Source organism: Lycorma delicatula, chromosome 1 (genome assembly GCF_047948215.1).
Source record: "Lycorma delicatula isolate Av1 chromosome 1, ASM4794821v1, whole genome shotgun sequence".
In the NCBI taxonomy this organism is placed as follows: Eukaryota; Metazoa; Arthropoda; class Insecta; order Hemiptera; family Fulgoridae; genus Lycorma; species Lycorma delicatula.
This window is the reverse complement of record NC_134455.1, coordinates 16,449,795-16,472,864: the sequence shown is the minus strand read 5'-3', so window position 1 is coordinate 16,472,864 and position 23,070 is coordinate 16,449,795. Positions and strand designations below refer to the sequence as shown.

The 23,070-nt window shown below is 29.2% G+C and overlaps 1 protein-coding gene across 4 annotated transcripts in view; it reads left to right on the top strand.

Moving 5' to 3' along the window:
• LOC142329117 (sideroflexin-1-like) overlaps positions 1–23,070 on the top strand; it is a 37,638-nt gene that overhangs the window by 1,142 nt on the left and 13,426 nt on the right. For 2 of the 4 annotated variants that reach the window (XM_075373567.1, XM_075373483.1), the window contains exons 2-7: positions 3,708–3,813; positions 6,713–6,865; positions 12,462–12,632; positions 16,518–16,616; positions 17,934–18,009; positions 21,200–21,285. In XM_075373567.1, coding sequence (XP_075229682.1) covers positions 6,717–6,865; positions 12,462–12,632; positions 16,518–16,616; positions 17,934–18,009; positions 21,200–21,285 — 581 coding nt within the window. In that variant the 5' untranslated portion in view covers positions 3,708–3,813; positions 6,713–6,716. Of the gene's footprint in view, positions 1–2,949; positions 3,081–3,707; positions 3,814–6,712; positions 6,866–12,461; positions 12,633–16,517; positions 16,617–17,933; positions 18,010–21,199; positions 21,286–23,070 lie in introns of those variants that run through there. The other 2 variants (XM_075373717.1, XM_075373636.1) reach the window with 2 other exon arrangements.

Sequence of the window (23,070 nt, the reverse complement as noted above, 5' to 3'; positions counted from 1 at the left end):
CCAATAAGTAATCTTTTATTTACGTTAAAATGTTTCCACTAGCTTTCCTCATCTTTTCTTCAGTTCGATTCAGGTTGTCATCTCCAGTATGTGTCAATACGGAGGCATCATTAATTGCAAAAGAAAAATACAGACATGCGATAAAAAAAGGCACATAAGTTGGCAGGAGCCAACATAAATAACAATTGATTGATTGATTGAGTTATTTGATCATCATTTTTGTTAAAATGATGTTAGTTAAAATTAAAAATTACCTCACATCTTACATGTAGATTTTCCAATATCTGAACCATGTTATTCACATTCTGTTTGAATCATGCATGGCCACATTCTGGATACTTAGGAAGAGCTGAAGGCGCATTTTGAAACAAAAAAATATACATGAAGTATCAGTGCCAAAAACGTGATAGTTTTTTATTTCTAATTCACTTAAGGGAAAAATTATAATTGTTTTCATTAATACTATAGTCTATAAAACAATTATACACATATATTGTATATAATTTATGTATATATTTTATATACTATAAAATTGTTATAAAATTATACAGTTGATAAAAAATATTTGTTGATGTTTTGTTTGTTTCTGTTGACTTAAATTTTTTGTAGAAATCCTTACCTTCTTCATCCTTCCTATTCTTGTATTTATTTATTCAGTGTTACTTTCTTTTACCATCTCTCCAGTAACCCTGTTTTCATTACTCTTCTTTCACTAATAAAGTCAACTGTTAGTTTCCACTACTGTTTTATAGCCTTCAATATTCACCCAAAAATTCATTTGCACTGTTCTACATTTCTTCTCTTCATTATTTGAACTATCTCTTGCATGAACTTCTTTTCAATTATTATTCCAAATTCCATTTAGTTTCTTCATCCTTTTAACTCAGTGACTTTTATTTGTGCTATTTGAGGTATGTGATTATTATTTATGTTGGCTCTTGCAAATTGATGTGCCTTTTTTATAGCACATGCCTTTATTGAATGTTTGAATTTTTCTTTTGCAATTAATAGTAAATTGATAGGCTTTTTCTCTCCCAGTAATTTCCATGTGTACGCTTACTTCCACTTTCATTCTGTGGGCCCAGTCATACTTTTCATGCAACTTATTCTTGTCCTTTCCCTGCACTGGCATTCCAGTCTCTCATTATTCTACAACATTCTTTACCTCTTCTATAATTTTCTCAATTCAATCTCATCACATTTGTACTAACTAGTTGGCATATGCATTATATTAAAAGTAAATCTACAAAGTTCATTCCTATCCTGACTGCAATTATCCAATCATTACTAATTACCTTTCTTTATACAATTTTTGGTATCCTTTGTTTAAAATGATTTCTATGTATTTCTTAATTTTTCCCCCTTAACATGCAATACTAAACCATTATTAACCTCATCTTTCTTTAACATTTCTTTTTACTTGTCTCAATTTCTTAATTGTTTATTTTCACCTCTTTTAAAATTTTTTAATTCATCTGGTTTCAGAAGTTATTAACCCTTGCCTGCTAACATTCAGTTACCCATTCCTGTCTTATTTCCATCGGTATTTTCTACCAAATAATTGCCACAACTTACCATGTTTACATTTTACAAATTCTTGGAGAATTGCTGGTATTCAGTTGCTTTCTGCTTTTAGATCAAGTTGCTCCTAACATGAGGAACAGATGCTTCTGTGAAATACTCTTTTTCTGGCTTCTAACCTTCAACCTTATTAGATAGGAGGCCTTACAAGTAGCTAAGCTACTGCTGACATAGCTGACAGGATCAACAAAGCAAGCAAGCCCCCACCAAGAGGTTCTGTACTTCCTAGGAGAGGAAATCAAATACAAATTATATAAAAACAATTTTTTTTAATTCTCTGTTTAATTTAAAGCTACAGTGAATTGTGATAAATGGCATAATGAAAAAAAAATCAATAAGATATAAAAGTAAATGGATTCTTTCAACCAGAGTGAATAATTTTATGAATGTACATAATTACTGGCCACAAAATGATTCATCCTACAAATCAATATATACAATCTTATTTATAAAAAAGGAGCTTATAAGTTTATATTGTTAATTACATCCATGTCTGTTATTCTGTGTAATACCAAGAAATTCAAATTTAATCCATTCTGCAACAGACATTTTTCTTACTAAACTTTTGTGGTTTTAATTTGTTATGAATTAGCAATCAAATAGTATATAGTAATAATTTTCTGTATTCTAAAGTAAAAACAGTTAAAAAAATATTTTTTATACAAACTCAGAGCATCCATTCTTTAGAACAGATTGACTGATAACATAAAAACACTGGCAGAATTATATAAACCCCACAAATAGTTATTTTCACAAGTTGTGTAAAATTCCTTAATTATTAAAAAAAAACTTGATGTGTATCAAATCTATATTGTTAAAATTATTTCCTTTTATAAATAGATGAAAAAATATGCTTGAAAATTTAGTTGTGAGTAAGCAAAAAGGAAGTGTATGTTCTTGAGATTAGGAACTTGTTTGATATACACACAGTTTATTTTGGAGATAATACAAATGGATTTTTATATTATTTACAATTACTGCAACCTATAAAAGAAATGTTGGCAATAATAAGAATGTTTTATTAGAATACCCATAACACATAACTAACAAATTTTCTTCAAAAAACTGTATAAAAGTTAGAGCAGTTCTGTTGTCTAGAATTCTTTAACTAAAATATCTTCCTAAATAATATTGTAGTATGTATATTTAAGGCAGATCATTGTTATCAAATCAAGAATTGACTACCAATTTAAATAGAGCAAAACTTCCTAATGATGTCAGTAATACAAATCGTTAAAGACTCTAGCATTATTAGCTATAAATCAGCCTCAATTATTGATAATTGTCATAATAATTTTAGCCTTGTGTTCAATTCAGGTTATCTTGCTGGTATAGTGTAGTGTTACTACTTATTCCAAACTTTTGATTTATTTACATCATAGGAAGTATTTTCTTTTTAACAGTTTCAATGCCTTACTTAGTTTTTTTGTAACTTTCGTTATGGTTTAGTTAAGAAACTGAATCAAAAGAAGTAACTACAATAAAATTAAAAATATAAGGTAATTTTCAATTTTATTTATTACAACTATATTTGAAATAATGAATGAATTGTTTGGTATTGAATTTTAGTACTATTTTTACATTACCAAACCAATTACCATATTTCCTGTTTAAAAAATTTAAATTACAGATTTTCAGAGATTTCAATTTTTTCTGCTCATTTTCTTAAAGCAAAAGAAAATTTCAGTTTGATAAAATACCATTCCTATGCTTAGTAATAATCATTAAATCACCATGACTAGAACTGAAAAAAACATTTTAAAAACATTAATTTTATTTTGCATTAATTTTCCTTCCTTTTTGCATTATCCAGAACTAAAAACAAATAATGTATGTAATGCAATGTAATGTTTGTAATTTTGAAAACAACTACATTACAAATCATTATCAAAATTACAATCATTATCATACAACAAAGTTACTAAACACATACAGATACAGCTTTAAGGCTAATTCTGGAGTTTTACATGTTGCAGTTTTAAATCTTTTATTTTTAGATTTTAAATCTTTTATTTTTAGATTTTAAATCTTTTATTTTCAGATTTTAATGATTTACCGACTCATGACAACTGTTCATTTTCTAATTTGTCTTATTACCAAATTGATTTCTAAAAATTCTGTCATAGGTGAAAATATAAACAAGCTTTTGTCTGCTCTTCAACACTAAACAACTCAACTTTTGCTTCAAATCAAGAATAAACATTTCTACAAAATTATCTTTCTATAATATAGGTAAATCCTTAAGATAATTCTTGATAAATTAATAATTTAATAATGTTGAAGAAATGTTAAGAAAATGTTAACAGGACTTGTATCATCTTTGGAAAAACAAGTTTTTTTTTTAAAATTTGTAGCCTAAATAACTCTAGATTCGGTTTTTATTAATATAAAAGAGTATTGTATATTTTTACTCCTTTTGACTTATAAATATTTAATTTGGATCTGGAAATAATGCTTGGTTTATGTTTTTATGACTATTATTCTGAGTGATTCAGGAGTAAAAAAAATTTGGGAACTGATCTAGAGCTTGAAATAAGGAAGAACGCTTTATCGAGTTATGGCTAGCGATAAATTTCGTCCGGATTTCAGTTCTCCCTGTGAAATGAGATTATACTGAAATATTATACTAAATTTTTAAGGCATTTTACAAGGGTAAACTTGAAAACCTCCCATAGTTTTCTTGTCTAAAGTAATAGAAAAATTCGATGACGAAAAACACGTTTTTTAAGTTTGAAGTACAATAACTTTGTTAAATGACCAATAAATGTGTAAATTTTATTAGCAATACTTGAAGAAAATCTAATTTTAAGAAAATTGCTATGATAAAGTCTAGGAAAAACAAAAAAAATTAACTTATTAAAAACAAAACAGAAGAAAAGTTAACAGAAAATGTTATGAATGTAAACATCAAAAACAGTTGTTTTTGGTACAATAAATCTTGACTTTTGCGAATTAATTGTCATAACTACATGCTAAACTCAAATAATTTGAATACTACTTATTTTTGTCATATAATTGTGGTTGTGTTAATAACAAACGTGTGGGTGTTTAGTATAGACACAATTTTTATTGTTTTAATTATTTTTGAGAATAAAGTTACGTAGTTTGTTTTTTTTGTTTGTTGTAAACTGAATCTGCATTTTTTCAATAGAATCTGAATTTAAAAACGTGAAATTCTATTTTGAATTTTTTGGTTTGAAAAATGCCGTGTCGTTGACTTATGCAGAATATGCTGATATTGTTTTTGGGTACGATTTTTGTGATGGAAGTTCTTCAGCTGCGGTGGAAGAACAGCATAGATATCCTGGACGAGTAGTTCTAAAACCGTTAAGAATTTTGTAGCATTTTAAATTTTCGTGAGAATGGTTCACTTTCCGTTTTCTCATGTTCTGTCTGACGCAATCTGTACATAGTTATGAAAATATATGCTTTAGGTAGTATAGCTTAATTCTAACAATGATCACGCGAAGAATTTCTACACGACTCAACATTCCACAAAGTACAGTTACAGATGACAACTTGCTTACGGCTGTACCTTTTGTTCAGAAAGTTCAACACCTCCAGCTTTGTTGTCGTGCCAGAATAATGTTAAAAATAATGACTGCTTAATTCCGTTAATACTATTTTTGGACGAAGCTACTTACCCATAGGGGAATAACACAGAATTTACAATGGTGGTCTGAATAAAACCTACATACTGTAAATTGAATCAACTTTCCTGCAACGATTTTCGGTGAACGTTTGGTGTGGCATTAATAATATCCATCGTGTCACGGGAAGAGAATATATATGGAATTTTTAAATTATGAATTTCAAGTGTTTAAAACTTTTTCATCGACGAAACGATCGACGTTGAACTATCAACTTGATTGAGCACCAGACATTTCACGAATGGTGTAAAAAAATTCTTAGATGAAAAATCCTACTGATAATTGAATTGGAATTAATGCAGCAGACCGGAAAATTGTCCACCAATGTTACTGGACTTTACTCCCTTATATTACTGGTTATGGAATTAGATGAAATGCGAGGTATACAAGCAAAAAGTAGACACACGTGATGAAACTTATCGCTGCTGTCCCCATCAAGAAACGTGACAAAAAATGTAAGGAGACTAAGCTCATCGATGTCAATGGTAATTTTCGAACACTTATTATAAAACCACAATAAATATTTTTTTAAAAGTAAAGTATTTTTAACTTTCAAAGATCTAAATTTACTGTACAAAAAACACCTGTTTTAACTTTTATAAATTCATAACGTCTTTCTGTTTTGGTTTATCAAAAGCAAAAACTGATAAATTTTCTCAGAATTAAATAATCTTTAATGGGTTTTAATTTGTATAAAAATTTTTCTGTATTATGTTTGATATCATGAAAACTGAGGGATACTGTTCTGGGATCTGCTTTTGATTTTTCGGGTCATAAAATATAAGAAACCATTATGTTTATCTCTTATATAACTCCTTAAAAAATTTAGTATGACCACATTCACCGGGAAATAGAATACGGGCGAAATTATTTGCATGCCGTAATTCAATAACAAAGCGTTTTCGGACATACGTGTTGTATAAAATTTCTTACATATTTCAAGCTCCAGAACCTTAAATCACTTAAATATGATTATTTAAGTGATTGTTTTGGTTATGTTAACTTAAATATGATTGTTTTGGTTATGTTAACTTTTACAAACCAGTTAACTGCAGCCAATTACTTATGAAAATTAAAATGTAGTAATACAGTATAATAATCTCAATTATCTTTGAAAAATTAATCTTATAACAATTCTTGTTTGTGTATGAATGTTAATGTTTTATTATTCTTCTGTTTATTTATTTATTGCTGTAGTATGTTATTCTTATTGCAATGTTTATTTTAAAAATTAACTAATAAGCAGTATTTTTATGATTATTTTTTTTTCAAACAAACTTGTGAATACTTTTTGTTAACATTTCAAATTCTCAGGTGTTTATTTTTTTTTTTGGTGCAAATTATTTTTTTAATCGACATCAATTTCATTCACAGTAGAATTCATTTGATTTCTAAATGATATACTAGTTTCTTTTAAATGAATTACAAAAGTTGTAGTAAATGCTTTAGTTTTTTACTTATTTTTATTTGATTTATTGCAGTAGTATGGACAGAATTAATCTTGATGAGCCAAGATGGGATCAAAATACTTATTGGGGAAGAGCTCAGTATTTTTTTAATACAACTAATCCCCTAAATATATTTGTTACATCAACGCAGTTAGATGATGCTAAAGTACTAGTTGATAAATTCAGGTATGTTTTAAAGAAATTTGAAATAATTATTTTTAATTGGTGTATTTTAATTGTAGAATCAAAATTTAATTAAAATTAATCTTTTTTTATCCCAGAAAAAGTGACCGTTCTTGGTATTTACTGGCTTTAATTTTATATTTTTGTTATTTTAATTTTATTTATATTTTTGCTGTACTTTGTTGAATGACATGAACTGACATCTTTTTTCTAAGGGCAACTACTTATGATAACATTCAACATTCCTTTACTTAGTGTTATTCTTTTGAAAGTATTTGTGCAGTAGTTATTTTACCCATATATTCATGTATTTTTATTTATTCGTATGAAACAATTTTTATTTTTGAATTATTTTGCATTCAATTTTTTTTTAGTTGATTACTGTTGTAATGCAAAAACAATTTACAAGTTAATGAAATTTTTTCCTATACAAAAATTGTGTGATGCATTTGTTCAATTTACTTATGAACAGAAATGAAATTTACACAAAAATACTTGAAATGTACAATTAATAGAAAACTAACAAATAATAAGTACTATATATGATATATATTAGTACAACAATATTAACATTGACTTTCCCCTACAGTAGTTGTTGGAAATGGTCCCCAAGAAGATCTGGACATATTTGCAAGAGTTTACTTTTTTTTTGTTGAAGACTCTTCACAAGTTGCTGGTGGAAGTTTGAAGTTCCTGGTGGCTGTGGGGATTTCCTCGATAAACATTAATTGCACAACCCCAGAAGTAAAAATATGGTAGACTTAATTCTAGAGAACCAGATGGCCATAAGCCATTCCAAAAAACTTGTAGTAATTTCATGGACTGCCTAGCAGTCAGTATGTGCTGTCTTGTTGATTATTACGCCATCTAAGCATTGTTAATTTTGCTTTAGTTTAGTTCTTCAATAAACTGGTGAATGATTTCACAATAACAGGATGAATTTATTGTTTCTGTAAAGAATATTGGGCCAACTATTCTTCTCCTGAATATTGCAATCCACACCCAAATTTCTGGTCATGTAGGGGATTTCATGCAGGTATGGCATGTGGGTTGTTGGCTGACCATAAATTCTGTGCTTGCAGAACTATACCTCATTGAAAACATAGCTGAAATCATCAGAATTGTCCATTAGAAACTGCTGAAACCATTCAGCAGTGCCTAATAACTTTTGAACTGTTACTACTTTATATTTGATGAGAACTGATGATCTTCTTATGAGAGCTGTCTTGTATGCAGTTACATGTTTTCTGGATGGGCCAACTTTTACATGCCCTTTAAAATTAAGGCTATTTTGCATAGCAGCCTGATCTCTTCAATTTTTCTTCATTGGGTTCTCATCTACCACTTTGCTTTACGGTAGTTTACTGACCTTGTCTCCTTAAATTTCTCGATTAGCACTCTTATGCTGATTAGGAACAATATTCATGGAAAACTGGTTTTTCATTGTCTGTGTGTACTCACAGGGCTTAAAGAAGACGTATTCAACAAGAAATAATTGCTTTTAATACCATTCTGAGTACAGAGAAAGACATTGTTCCCAATCATTAAAAGGTGACACACACAATAACAACAAAGAACCAGACACATCTGCTCAGCTCAAGGTCACCAGCCTGACTAGCTCACAGAAGTAAACTGCACAAAATGCATGATATTACGTCTTTTGTATTTTTGATTAGAGGTTGTGTTTTATTATAGTTTTTGTTATGTAAGTCATGTAATTTTTACAGAAAACAATTACTCACAGTGCAGAAAAAAAATCCTTCAACATTTAATCGTGTTTATAAAAGTGTTGTTTTCAAACATATTATGTATAAAATTTCTTAAATTTCAACTTATCAAGCTGTTTCACTGAATTATAAATGCAACTACCAAATTACTAACCCTTGCTAACTTACTATCAACCCTCACTAACCAATGTTGAACTAAGGCCATCAGAAATATAGAAATAAATGTATTTTTTCTGTTTAACTCTAGTGCCAGTCTTGATTGAATAATACACCCCCTACATCCTACATCCCTAACAATTGGTTTTACATATTCCAAACGTTGCCTGCCTGCATTTTTCCCATCTACCTGTTGTCCCTCCAATATCAAAGCAACTATTCAGGATGCATTAATATGTGGCTCTTAAGGCTGGTCTTCTTTTAGCTATATTTTTCCAAATGCTTCTTTCTTCATCAATTTTCCACAACACCCTTTCATTTGTTTCTTTATCCACCCATCTGATTTTTAACATTCTTGTATAGCACCACATTTCAAAACCTCCTAATCTTCCTAATCTTCATTTCAAAAGTTTCACTTCCATATAAAGCTACGCTCCAAAAAAATACTTTCAAACAGTTTTCCTGATGTTTAAATTAAATTTTTAATGTAAGCAAATTATATTTCTGATTGAAAGCTCATTCTGCTTGTGCTATTTGGCATTTTATATATCGCTCTTGCTTTGTTCAACTTTAGTAATTCTACTTGCTAAATAACAAAATTCTTCTACCATCATCTTTTCTCTCTACCTATTTTTAAATTCAGTGGTCCATCTACATTATTTCTACTACATTTCATCACTTTTAATTAGTTCTTGTTTATTTTCATGCAGTAGTTTTTGCGTAGGACTTCATCCATACCATTAGTTGTTTCTACTAAATCTTTTTTACTCTCAGCTAGAATTATTGTATCATCAGCAAATCGTAGCATCTTTATCTTTTCACCTTGCATTGTTACTCCGGATATAAATTGTTCTTTAATATCATTAACTGCTAGTTATAAGTAAAGATTAAAAAGTAATGGGGATAGGGAACATCTTGTCAGACTCCCTTTTTTATTATGGCTTCTTTCTTATGTTCTTTGATTATTACAGTTGCAGTTTGGTTCTTGTAAATGTTAGCAATTGTTCTTTTATTTCTAGATTTTATTCCAATCTACATTATCTAAGTCTATAAATGCTATGTATGTTGGTTTGTTTTTCTTTTATCTTCCTTTTACTATTAATCTAAGCGCTAAAATTGCTTTCCTTATCCCTATACTTCACCTGAAACCAAACTGGTCTTCTCCAAACCCTTCTTCCACTCTCTTCTCAATTCTTCTGTACAGAATTAAGATTTTTGATGCTTGAGTAGTTAAGCTAATCTTTCTATATTTTTTGCATTTATTTGCTCCTGCTTTTTTTGGTATCATGACTTTTGTGAATATTACACACCAGTTTGTATAATCTATCTATAGTTTCCTCACCTGCACTGCGCAGTAGTTCTGCCAGTATCCTGTCTATCCCAGGAGCTCTTTTCTGCCATTCAAATCTCTTAAATGCACTTTTAAATTCTGATCTCAGTTGTACCTCCCTTTTCATCCTTTTTGACTTCCTCTTCTTCCTCCATAAAACCAGTTTCTATTTCATTTTCTCTTTATAACTTAATATATTCCACCCACTTAGACCTTTTCTTTCATATTAATAATCGATGCACAATCTTTATTTAACACAACATTCTCCTTCAACTTTCCTGTATGCTCCATCTATTTCACCAATGATCATTTCTCTTTCCACTTTTGAACACTTTTTTTAATCCATTCTTCTTTCGCTAAGTTGCACTTCCTGTTTATGGTATTTTTAATTGTTGATAGTTCCTCTTACTTTCTTCATCACTAGCATTCTTATACTTTCTATGTTCATCAATCAGCTGCAGTATATCCTGAAATCCAAGATTTCCTACTAGTTCTTTGTTCCATCTAAGTTCGCTTCTGCTGATTAAAGAATTTCCTTTTTAACATTCTCCCATTCTTCGATATTTTCTGCCTTATTGTTTTTACTCAGATCTCTTGTGATGTCCTACTCAATTTTTACCACCTCTTCTTCAAAGTTCTCTAAATTCCACAGATTCATCTGACACCTTCAGGTTTTTAAACTCCAATCTATATTTCATTATTACTAAATTATGGTCACTATAAAGTCTTCTACAGGATATGCTTTGCAGTCGAGGAGTTGATTTCTAAATCTTGATATAATCTATCTGATACCTTGCAGTATCATCTGGCTTTTTCCATATATGTATTCTTCTATTATGATTTTTAAACTGGATGTTGACAATAACTAAATTATACTTTAGTATCACCTCTTTCATTAGTTTTGTCCAGCCTGTATTCACCCATAATATTTCCTTACTTGCCTTTTCGCTGATGCTTGTATTCCAATCTTCAACTATTATAAAATTTTCATCCCCTTTTATGTGTTTAATAGCTTTGTCAATTTCTTCGTATACACACACTACCTCATCATGGGCATTTGTAGGCATACAGATGTTAAGTCATCAGCTTAGGTTTTGATTTTTATCTTTATTACAATGATTCTATTGCTAAGCAGTTTGAAATATTCTACTCTTCCCTATCTTCTTGTTCATTATGAAACCTAGTCCTTCCTGCCCTTTATTTGACGCTAAGTTAATTATTCTAAAATCACCTGACCAAAAGTTGTTTTGCTCTTCCTACCAAACCTCGTTAATTCCTACTAAATTGCCATTTAACCTACCCATTTCCCTCTTTAAATTTTTTAACCACCAACATTTTTTAGACTTATAACATTCCATGCTCCAACTTGTAGAATGTTATTTTTTTAATTTTCAGGTGATGCCGTCCTTAGTAGTCCCCACCTGGAGATCTGAATGGGGGGACTAGTTTACCTCTGAAATATTTTACCAAGCAAGGTTCCCCCCATCTTTGTTACATGAAAATGCAGAGAGCCACATTTTCTTGGAATAAAAAACAGCCATAGTTTAACATTGCTTTCAGCTGCGCAGTACTCAAAAGCTTGAATGATGTTGATACGGTCGGCCATCAGAGGACTTATCATATCGGTATGATAAGTCCTTCTGACCTATTCTCTTAAAATTACTAAAAGAGCTGCAGCCCTCTTTCAGGAATCATTTCTTAGTCTGGCTTTCAACAGATACCTCTCCGATATGGTTGCATCTTTGGTCCATCTACTCTGTATCACAGCAAGGTCTCATGATTCATAGAGAGGAAGACATGCCATCAAGATTCTGTAAAATCAAGATTACAATAACAAAATATGTAATTAAACTCAATGAAATCTTAATGCTGAATTGTTTCCTTCACAACAGCTGTTTAAATAATATTCTTTGTTGATTAATCAGTTTAGTAGAAGTGTAATTATATGCTAAGTTGGACATGAACACAAAAATATTTAGACATTAGAATACAAAAATGACTCTTAAAATTTGATTTAATACACATCACACTTAACAGCACTCAATTTGTTTGTCAAATCAGACCATACGCAGCAGCAAGTCTTATGTTAAGACTAGTTACAAAAACAGTATAATATAGTGTCTGAGTTGCACAGAAAACCTTAACAGTAGATTGCTCTCATAACTGTTAAGAAAAAGGCTCCTATTCACATTGTCTATGAAGATTTTCTATCTTTATTTTATTTTTTTCTCATTAGAAATCATACCTCAACAATGGATTGCAATAGTTGGGTTGAATTTGGAGTATTTATTTAAACTATTAAAATTACTGTATACTATAATCTATTAATATTTTATACTTGCAGGGCTCTCCTATTTGCTTCTTTCTGATTAAATCTCTGTTTTAGGGCAGGAGAAACTCTAGCTGGAGTAACAATTGAAGAACTGTATAAAGCAAAAGATCTAGTTGATTCAGCATTTCATCCAGATACTGGGGAGAAAATGATTTTAATTGGAAGAATGTCAGCTCAAGTGCCGATGAATATGGTCATTACAGCTTGTATGGTCACATTTTACAAGTAATAAAATTTTTATGTATTGTTAATAATACTATTCAACAAAATTTTTCAACTATTTTCCTTAAAAGTGGGAATCATTTTTAAATTATTCATCTTTGTAAGCATTTGCTCATTGATTTCATCATGAAAAGTAATCAATTAATGATTAGTTAATAATTTTAAATGGTTGTTAATAAACTTAATTATCCATTTATCGAATTTCAGTTTAATAAATACAATTAATTAAAAACAACATTTGTCCCTAAATTGAAACAGCTAAAAATGCCAATGTCTTTTTAGTTATGGGTATAGAGGAGATAATTGTACCTAATTATAATTATTTCATTCTTTTATTGATCAGCAATAAAAGATGAGAAGATTGTGAAGATTGTGCATGTAATTTACTAGTTCAAGAAGTAAATGAGGTGCATATTAGGTAAAATGAGGTAACCTCCATTGCAAGAGTTGCACTCTACATATTTTGATATCATCAAACTAATAATCATTTAAACAATAATGCATGATTTCACTCGTCCCACAAACATCTCTTTAATGGGATCAAAGATAATATATGAACTGAATGAATCAGGATTTCAAGTCAATCTGCCCTCACACTCTCTTGTTTTGAAAATAAGAATGTGAAACTCTTACTTCAGTGTACATAGTTTGACTGCTGATTTATTATGAAGAATGCTATGCTATGTTTTCTTATGAAGAATATTTAATGAGAAAAATAAATTACAATTTGCAAAATCATTGCAAGAAAGTGTTGGTTTGTTGTACTTTTAAGTTATATAGTTATTAAATTATGTTAGTTATAGTTTTGATAATGTTCCTTGATGTTTTGTATGGATTACCTTTTCATAAGTTACTCAGTGGATTAAATGGTCTTCAAATGAATTTGGAATATTTGTATAAAAGACTAGAAAATGCTATTAAGAATTAATAATTGTTAATTAATTGTTAATTGTTAATTAATAATTTGCCTTGAATAAAAAAAATTCTATGATGTTGAGAATTTCACATACAGAAAATATAATAAGATGGTAGAGCAGCACAGAAAGTTATTTATTAATAATGAAGTAAAATAAAGGATCTAATTCTAATTTACCACTTTGCTTTACAGTACTTTACTGACCTTGTCTCCCTAAATTTCTCAATTAGCACTCTTTATACATGCTGATTAGGAACAGTGTTCATAGAAAAGTGGCTGTTCCTAATCAGCATAATGTATAAGAGACCCTTATCTATTTTATTTCAGTGTTAATAAATAACTTTCTGCGCTGCTCTATAAAAAATGTGGTTTTACGTTGTCTGTCTGTACTCACCAAGCTCACGGAAGACACATTCAAAAAGAAATAATTGCTGTTAACACATATGCATAGAAAGTCATTAGATTTGTTTTTGCATTATTATGTCTTAACATTATTAATGAAACAGGTTTAAAATCACACAGTGAGTTAGTTGAGGTTTCCTATGACTGTATTATTCAATCTGCAGTGATAATTAAAAAAATGTTTAAAGAATGAGAGAGTCAGTCTTATTTTGGTGTTGTTAAAGCTTTTGTGTTTACTCCTATTTATGGTACTTGTGAAATGACTACAATATGAGGGTACATACCCTTCCTTGTACATAGAAATCATAATCGTGAAAAATTTTGGTTTTCAGATTTCAATGGAAATATCAATTTTGACCATCCTAAATCCATTTTGACTAGTTTCGGTGTGATGTACGTGTGTATGTATCTCGCATAACTGAAAAAGATTAGCTGTAGAATGTTGAAATTTTGGATTTAGGACTGTTGTAACATCTAGTTATGCACCTCCCCTTTTGATTGCAATCAACTGGACCAAAAGTGTCAACTGGATTCAAACTACAAAACAATTTGGATTTTGGACTTTCTTAACGGCAGTAATAAGCCTTTATTAAGAGCTTTTCAACAATATATCATAAGTAATACTTATTTTCACTGGTTCCAGAGTTATAGCCAAATAGAATTTTAATTAATTAAATATTTGCAAAGGGAAGGCAGATCAGTTTGAATCAGACTTCATTTCTTTTTTTTTTAACTTTTTTAAAATATATTAATTAATTTTTAGCAGGATTAACCTGATTGTAAACATAGTTTGCAATAAGTTATTAATGAAAGAAAGTTTTATGTACTGTTGAAAATGTGTACATGTAATTTAACAGGTGTACAAGGAAGTTATGTGGTGTCCACATCAGATTGCTTTCTACTAACATGAATTTGTTACTACTGCCAAATAAAGCTATCTGAATTTTAAAATTAGAAATGACACTTTTATTAAAGATCTACTTTTATTGACCTCAATTTGAATATTTATTATGGACTGTTAATAGTTGGGGTTCAAGATTTTAATTTAGTGTTGATTATTTTGCTTAAGTTTTGTTAAGTTTGACGTAATCTTAAAGTTCTCCTTGCTGTTTTTTCATTATATTGATATCACTGTCATGAATTCTTACCACAAACTTGTACAGTCAATAAGCAGTATTACCTAGTAATAGACTATTTACAATGAAGCAATCCTTAGAAAATGTTCTCAAATATGGGCACACACAAAATCCAAGAATAATGCCTCCAGTAATCACAATTAATTTGATTGTTTACAAGGTAATCTCGTACTGATATCATAGCATCCTTCTATTTTCTCCAGACTTTCATCCTCCAACCTTTTTCTGTTCCCATTGTTTAAGAGAGCATTAACAGAGTGATTTATGACAGTAGATTAAACTGGAAGAAACCCTGGATAAATGTATTGCATTTATGGAGGACAACTTTGAAGGAGACAATCAGTATAAAAGAATAAGTAAATTCTTTTTGTTAAAATTAGAGTTCATGTTATTTTTTGATGTCACCCACCTATAAAATAAGTATGATAAATAAGGGTGGTTTCAGTTCTAGTGCAAAGTTCAAAATATATACAATAACATTGTACATCTTCCAACACAATTTCAAAAATACCTTTGAGGTTGGGTTATGGTCAATAGTAAGATATTAAAAACATAAAGAATAAAAAAATAATAACTGTTAAAAAATGACATCCTATGAAGTCCTGCGAAGATACATTTTTAAGGAGTAAAGAGTGAAGTAAAATTGCAAATCAATTATTTCAACACAACAGGTGCCCCAAAAGAGAAGAAATTGGTCAATTAGTGGTTGAAAAATGAGAAGTCAAACGATGCATTGATAAATCAACTCTTTCATTCATCTATATCTACTGCCTTTATTATAATTTTTATGTGACAAGACACAAATTATGGCTGATAATGGGACAGCCATTCCTGGTATGACAGTCATCTTATCTACTCAAATCAATAGTCTGAGCTTACTGAAATTCATAACATATTCAATAATACTTTCACACTATTCAATACAGCTGCTGACTGTATGATAAAGGTTGTTACTCTGATAAAATTTGCTGACTTATTAAGTTTGTAATTCACCTGTTATGTGAAACAGAAAAAATAAATAAAAGTAGTATATTTCAATGAATATTTTCTATTCTTTTGCTATGTGTGCAATAACATTTTATAGAGTTAAGAAGCATTGTTAATTTTAACACTAGTGTAAATTTAGTTGTATTTTAGAACTGCAAATAGTGTAAGTTTATAACAGTTTTGTAATAATCCTTAAGCAAATTTTCAAACAAGTAGTATTTTAAATTCTTTATTCAATATAAATTAATACTTTATAGTTTGTTGTTATTTTATGGTGATAAGGATTTAATAATTTGTTGTATGTATCATTAATTTTCTAGCTTTAATATTGATTAACATCTGTTTTTATATCAATGCCTAAAAAATCTGTTACAAAACTACCCATGGGTAGTGCCAATTTTTTATGTCTTTCATTAAATTTTATTAGCTGATTTATTGTTTATATAGGTCAACACCAGCTGTTGTATTCTGGCAATGGCTCAATCAGTCATTTAATTCTTTAGTGAATTATACCAACAGAAGTGGCAACACACCTATGCCATTAGAGTAAGTAATACAAATTTATTGTTTTTATTGGCATTAATTATTTATTGTTGGATTTAATTTTTAGACGTTTATAAGTATGTTTATATTTTAATTAGTAAAAAATATTAATCTGTTAACTGATAATATGTAATCTATTAATTTATTACTCTTATCAAAGGTAACTGAAATTACTGTTGGGCTGTGAAACATTCTTCTAAAACTCTGATCAACTTTTGTCTGTCTGCACTTAATACCTTAAATGCATTACCTACAGCAAAGATACTTTTGTCTGTCTTATCTTCGTTTTCACTTCAAGCAAATTGTAAGTAGTTGTCAGGTTGTGGGTAAAGTTTTGATGGTTTTAGTTTTAGTTTTGAAGTTTATTCAAAGATGGTTAATATTATGGTTGCTGTGATGGTTATCATCTTGTTATAAAAAAGTACCTTTCAACTTGGAAATCTCAGAAACAGAGTAATTGCCACCCATTTCATGTGTTTTTAAATATTTATTTTTGTTGCGAAATATCTTTTGAGTTGTTTTTGTTTCCACATTTTCTAATTCTTGTGATATTCCAATTACAGAAGTTCAGAATTACTTTCTGCTGTGAAATATGGCTTGTTAAATTTATGTGTAACGCTATTTTAATTAAACATTAATGTATTTCTCCTATAATAATAGGTGTTTAAATTAAAAGTACAGATTTTGGTATGATATACAAATGTATAATTTTTATTTTAATTTTCCTAATTTGTATGTTGCTATTTCTTCAACTAGTGAACAATATGAATCTCCTTCCACGGCCTATATAGATGAGGATGATATGTATGACATGTAAATGAAGTGGTTTTATAATAACTCAGGCTGACCACATTCTTGATAGGGGAGGTTTACTGAACCTGAACCACCAATGTATACTGAATTATATCCATATATGTATCCATGAAAGTACTAATGACAAAATTATCCAAGTAAATTCTTGTTAAATAATAAAGAACTTGCTTCACTGTATTAAGGTTGTTAGTGGAAACATATTTGAAAATTTTGAATTGTATGATAAATGACATGCCTGACTAGGATTTGAACCAGAGACATTCTCTACATTAATGCTGAGATCACCACTGGGTCATAAAGATCAACCAGTTAGGTTTGAATGAGTTCTTAATAAAATAAATTAGAAATCAACAGACTTTAAATATGTAAGTTCTTGGTTCGTTTTTACTACAATATTTAAGTAATATTACTTAAATATGGTAGTAATACAAGGATTAGTGTTTATCTTAAGTGAATAATTAATGAATTATGAACTTATTTAATTATATAATTATAATTTTTGTTCAGCCAGGTAGCAAAATCATATTTTTCTGCAACTGGTGGTGCTTTATTCACAGCTCTCACACTCAACAGGATTGCAAAGGTCAGTCTGTATGTATAGTTTATACTATTCAAATTCAAGACTCAATGAGAGGAGATTTTTAGCTTTAATCTATGTATCAGTATATGTCTTGCATATGTACCTCAATTCTGAAAACTTCTTTTACTTTATTGATTATATTTCATTATATTATACATATAGTGTAATATATATGATCTGATGAAAAAATTCCAGCCCGTAGTTGGAATGTAACTACTTCCTTCAGAACTGTAAAGTACTCTAGCTGCAGAGAATAATTTAATGACATTATAAAAACTAGCACTTATTGTGGCTATGATCTTAAGAAAAGAAAGGAGGAAGGTTTGGCAATCTAGAACAATTTGGATTACCATTATATAAATCGATTAGGTAAATTTTCAGTTAACTGAAAATTTTCACTTAGTGTAGTTTTGGAAGAAAAGAAAATGTAAAACTTTGTGTGTTGATTTGTACTGAAAAACTGAAGTCGTAATTGCTTTGTGATAAGGTCTGTTCCATGGTTTACCTAACTTTTTTTTTTGTTTCTAGATCACTTAGAACATTTTAAGAATAACATTACAAGTTGTTATAACTCAATATCTAACTCACTGATTTGCACTAATGAATGCAAAAATTGTTATAGGCTTGTATCTAGACAAACTGAGATTATTTGAAAATGTAATTATGTAAGCTATGCATAATTATGTTGATTTCTTATGCATTTATATTACTTTGTTACTGAATTTTCTGGGGGCAACATAAGAAATAGTTTCATTTCATTGAAATGTAAATAACAATAAATTATCATTAACAATACAATATTATTTTAGTTAGTAGATGAATTGAAAACTGTTCCAAAATTTCTGGTTGCATTATTTTCCACAAATTCCATACTTTTGCTGTTTGGTCAACTGATTTTTATAGATAAATTTTTTTCTCAATAATGCTTGGAACATTTTTCTTCATAAAACTAATGTCTTTGAAGGTATATTAAATACAAAAAAATTGAAGGGCCCATTTTTGAAAATTTTAAAGTTTAAAATTTTCAGATCTATTCATTTTGTAAATGTTAGGGAAACGTATACTGAATTTCTTAACATATCTAAATCCATTCCTACGACTGGTAGGTTTTTATTTAAAAACAAAAAAAAAAGTTGCAGATGATTGAAAATAAGGCATATAGGTTAATTGTCCACATACATTTTTTTATTTTATTTTGATGTCCTTAATAATTTTTTATAATAAGTGTTTTAACATTTATGATAAATTTAATAAAAGAAGCAAAATTAAGTTGATGGGAAATTGATCAATGTATAATTTTGTAATATCTGAGGCAAGATTGCACTAAATTACTCTCGCCGCTTTCAAATAAACAAATTGCTGTAGCAGCTACTCTATGCAAATAGTAAGTTTTCAGCAATATTTCTATTTAGAAAATCACATAGACAAGCACTAGATAAATTCTATTTCCGAAGACTTGCTGTGTTATTTGTAGCACAAGAACACACTTTTACCTTTGAAGTAGGTAATTTTTGGTTAATTAAAAAAAACTAGGTTTCATAAAAACATTTAATTTATTCCTGGAAACTTTGTTGAATGAGATAAAAAGTTTAATGAGAAAACAGTCTGCGTTTCACCTGGTTTTATGAATGTTTTATTTAATTTCAGGTTATGATATTCTTGTGAATTTTATTTTGTGTGAAATTTTACAGTTGAATGTTAGGTTGTGCTGAAGATGATCTATAAAGATGTTGGTTGATTAGAAGTTGTAGTGTTGTAATTGATCTGTTCAGAAAATTATTAGTGTCATTAATAGTCTCATGGCTACTTTCATTACTGATTATAATTTTGGTAATAAGAAAGTCATAAGGAGCAAAGTCTGTGGCGAGTAGGGAGGCTGAGGAAGGGGAGTCGTCTGATTTTTGGCACAAAATTAATGAATTGACAAATCTGAGTGTGCAGGTGCATTATGGTGGTGAAGGAACCATGAGTTCTCACAACTCCTATATACAAAAAAATCCACAACTTGCGGATTTTTTTGTTGTAAAATGCCTTGATAGTATGCACGGTTCACTGTTTCACCTTGAGACAAGAATTAAAAATACAAAATTCCATTAAAATAAAAAAAAAAACAGAGAGCATTACTTTGACACTGGATTGAGACTGACATGTCTGGAGATCTTGGGGACTGGAGATTCTTTGCCAATCCACTCTGATGATTGAACTTTTGTCTGAATGTTCAGACAAAACGAGGAACAAACTTTGCTGCAACTCAATTTATGTTCAATTTTTCATTCAAAATGTTATAGCCTGATCCAATTGAGATGCTTAACCTCTTTTGCAAGTTCTCTGACAGTCAATCGGCGATTTTAAAGTCTAAAGCCATCTTCAATTGACTTAACTACCACTTTAAAATTGAGAACCATTTGTAACATTGCAGAGGGCCAGATCATCATCTCCGTAAGCTTGTTTCAAAAGTTGAAACGTTTCTGTGAAAGTTTTCTCCAGTTACAGGTAAAATTTTACATTGTATTGTAGCTCTGAAAATTGCAATTACAAAAATCGCTACACACTTGAATAATACAAAAACTAAATGAGATGAGTTATTTGAGAACACTTTACAGAGGGATACATACAAACATATTTAGTGACACATGTCACTAAATATGTTGGTGTGTAATTAAAACTTTTCTGTTATTTATGAACAGATCTTCTAAAAGCCGTCTCGAGTAAAGGTTTTTTATACAATTTAGCACAATTCAATTTCTTCTTTTTCAATCGTACTTTGTTTGCATTCATTGACATGTCACAACATCAGTGTTAAAACGATACAGTTTGCTTTTGTTGTGGTACATATTACTGCACTTCACAGCTCATAGGATTGAATTTGAAGGCCAAGTGAAAAAAACTTAAGCTACTTTCATAGAAAATGATTTAAGTTTGAGAAAAAACTCATAGATAGTTGAACTTAGTTCCAGAAATGGTAATGAAAAAACTTGTAGTAAAATTTTCTCACTGTGAAATCCATTGGATAAAATCAAATAGCACATAGCTGTGCTATAATGTTTTAACAGTTTTGTTGAAGGACCTGCAATGATAACAATTAAAAAAATTGCAGGAATGAATTATAGCTAGTTTCAGGTTATATCCTTAATATGTGTCCTCTTGTAATTTAATGATATTTCTGCTTCTTAGAAAATGAATTATTTTTCAGAAAGCCCCACCAATAGTTGGAAGATTAGTTCCTTTTGCTGCTGTAGCAGCTGCAAACTGCATAAACATTCCTCTGATGAGAATGAGGTAAGACATTTGTTTATAATAATTATAAATAAATGAATGATAACTATCATATCTTACTACACAGCTAAACCAAACGTGTTGTAGAAGTTTTCACTTGGTTATTTAAAGAAAAATTATTTAAAAACTAATTACCTTATACTATGCCTCTTTTACTTGTAACAATTCAAATGACAAAAAAAACATATTGCACAAATGTGTAATATTATACAATATTGAACTACCAAGTGGAAATTGTCAGGATTCTGTTGAAGCACCATTAGAAAACTTAACAAATATAACAATTTTATGTAACTTTTCAGTTTGACTTCCAGGTTACCTATGAAAAAGATTAATTAAACTAAAGGTTAAGTTATTGTCTGTGATTCCCTCAATTTGTAATAATTTTTACAAAATTGAAAGCATTGTGTTTCATGCATAAACCTGTTAATCTTACAAATTCTTAATTTCTCTATAAATCAGTAAGACTGCGCCAACAAGCTATTGTTAAAAATCTTCATTGTTTCATAAGTTAAAAATCTGAAATTAAAACCAATTTGTGAAACATTATATTCTTTAAATTATTAATCAGATCAAAGTTATTTTTAATCAAAAAAGATGTTTCTATAAGTAAAACCATTTTACTCAGTTAATGTATTGTTTTAGGGAGGCAATATTGGAATATAGCATAACTGGATCAGAAATTGTAAACTCTGTACTTCTCCTTGGAAATTATTCTATTGGTAATAATTTTATTTGTAATAACACACTGACAAAACAGAAAGGCTGAAATTAAAAGTTTCTTCAAATCTAAAATGCGAAAAATTAACTTCATTCTAAACAAACCATACAGAAAAAACCCATTAATGAACTTAGAAATAAAGATATCTTTCTGAAGGCTGATAAAAATAATAATACATATAACAGAATTCACAAATGATATACAGGACTAACGTTAAAATTGATCAGGGTCATTTCCCAGCCTTTTATTAGAGAAAAAGGTTATTAGCAGTTGCAGTAATATGAACCATTCTAAGGTGAAATTCAGGTAAATTATTTCTGATCTGGTTAGTCGAAACAAATTTTTAAATGTTGCATTTAATGCCAAAACACTCCCAACTTATTTTGAGCATACTACTTACTGGACACTTAGCAAAATGATTGAGGGGAGTATATAAGAAACAAGTTTTTTGTATAAAATATAATGTTTTCCATTAAAATAATGAAAATAAATTAAATTTATGAAACAAGATTGAGTAATTCCAATCTGGATTCGCAGCCCATATTTTATCAGTAGTAACATAGAAATAAAAGCTAAAACCAAGTTTTTGAATACTTAGCTAGTTTAGTTGGGATAACATGTAATAAAAGCTTTATTAAAAAACTTGAATTAATACAAATATAAAATTTAATTATGAAATTGAATTAATGTTTTTATAAATTTAAATTTTATAATTTGAAATAAATTTCTAAAGATAAAATGATGCTTGATATCAATATTGCACACTATCAAAATTGCCCACTAATATATGCAATGATTTTTTTATCCTATGAGATAATTTTTGATTATATATGGGGGAAACTGGGGGAGCCACTTGGTCTTGAAGCTTATTACAGATTAATGATTTGTATCAGTGATAAAAAATTTATTTACAACAGTAAAAAAACCTCCTCCATACAGCTAAAGATAAAATTAAAATTTTATGTTAATTGTGGCTAGTTGTGAAAAGCCTTTTCCTTGAAAATGCTTTCAAGGAAAGCATTTTCAAGGAAAAGGAAAAATGCATTCCAAAGCCTAAGGATGAAACT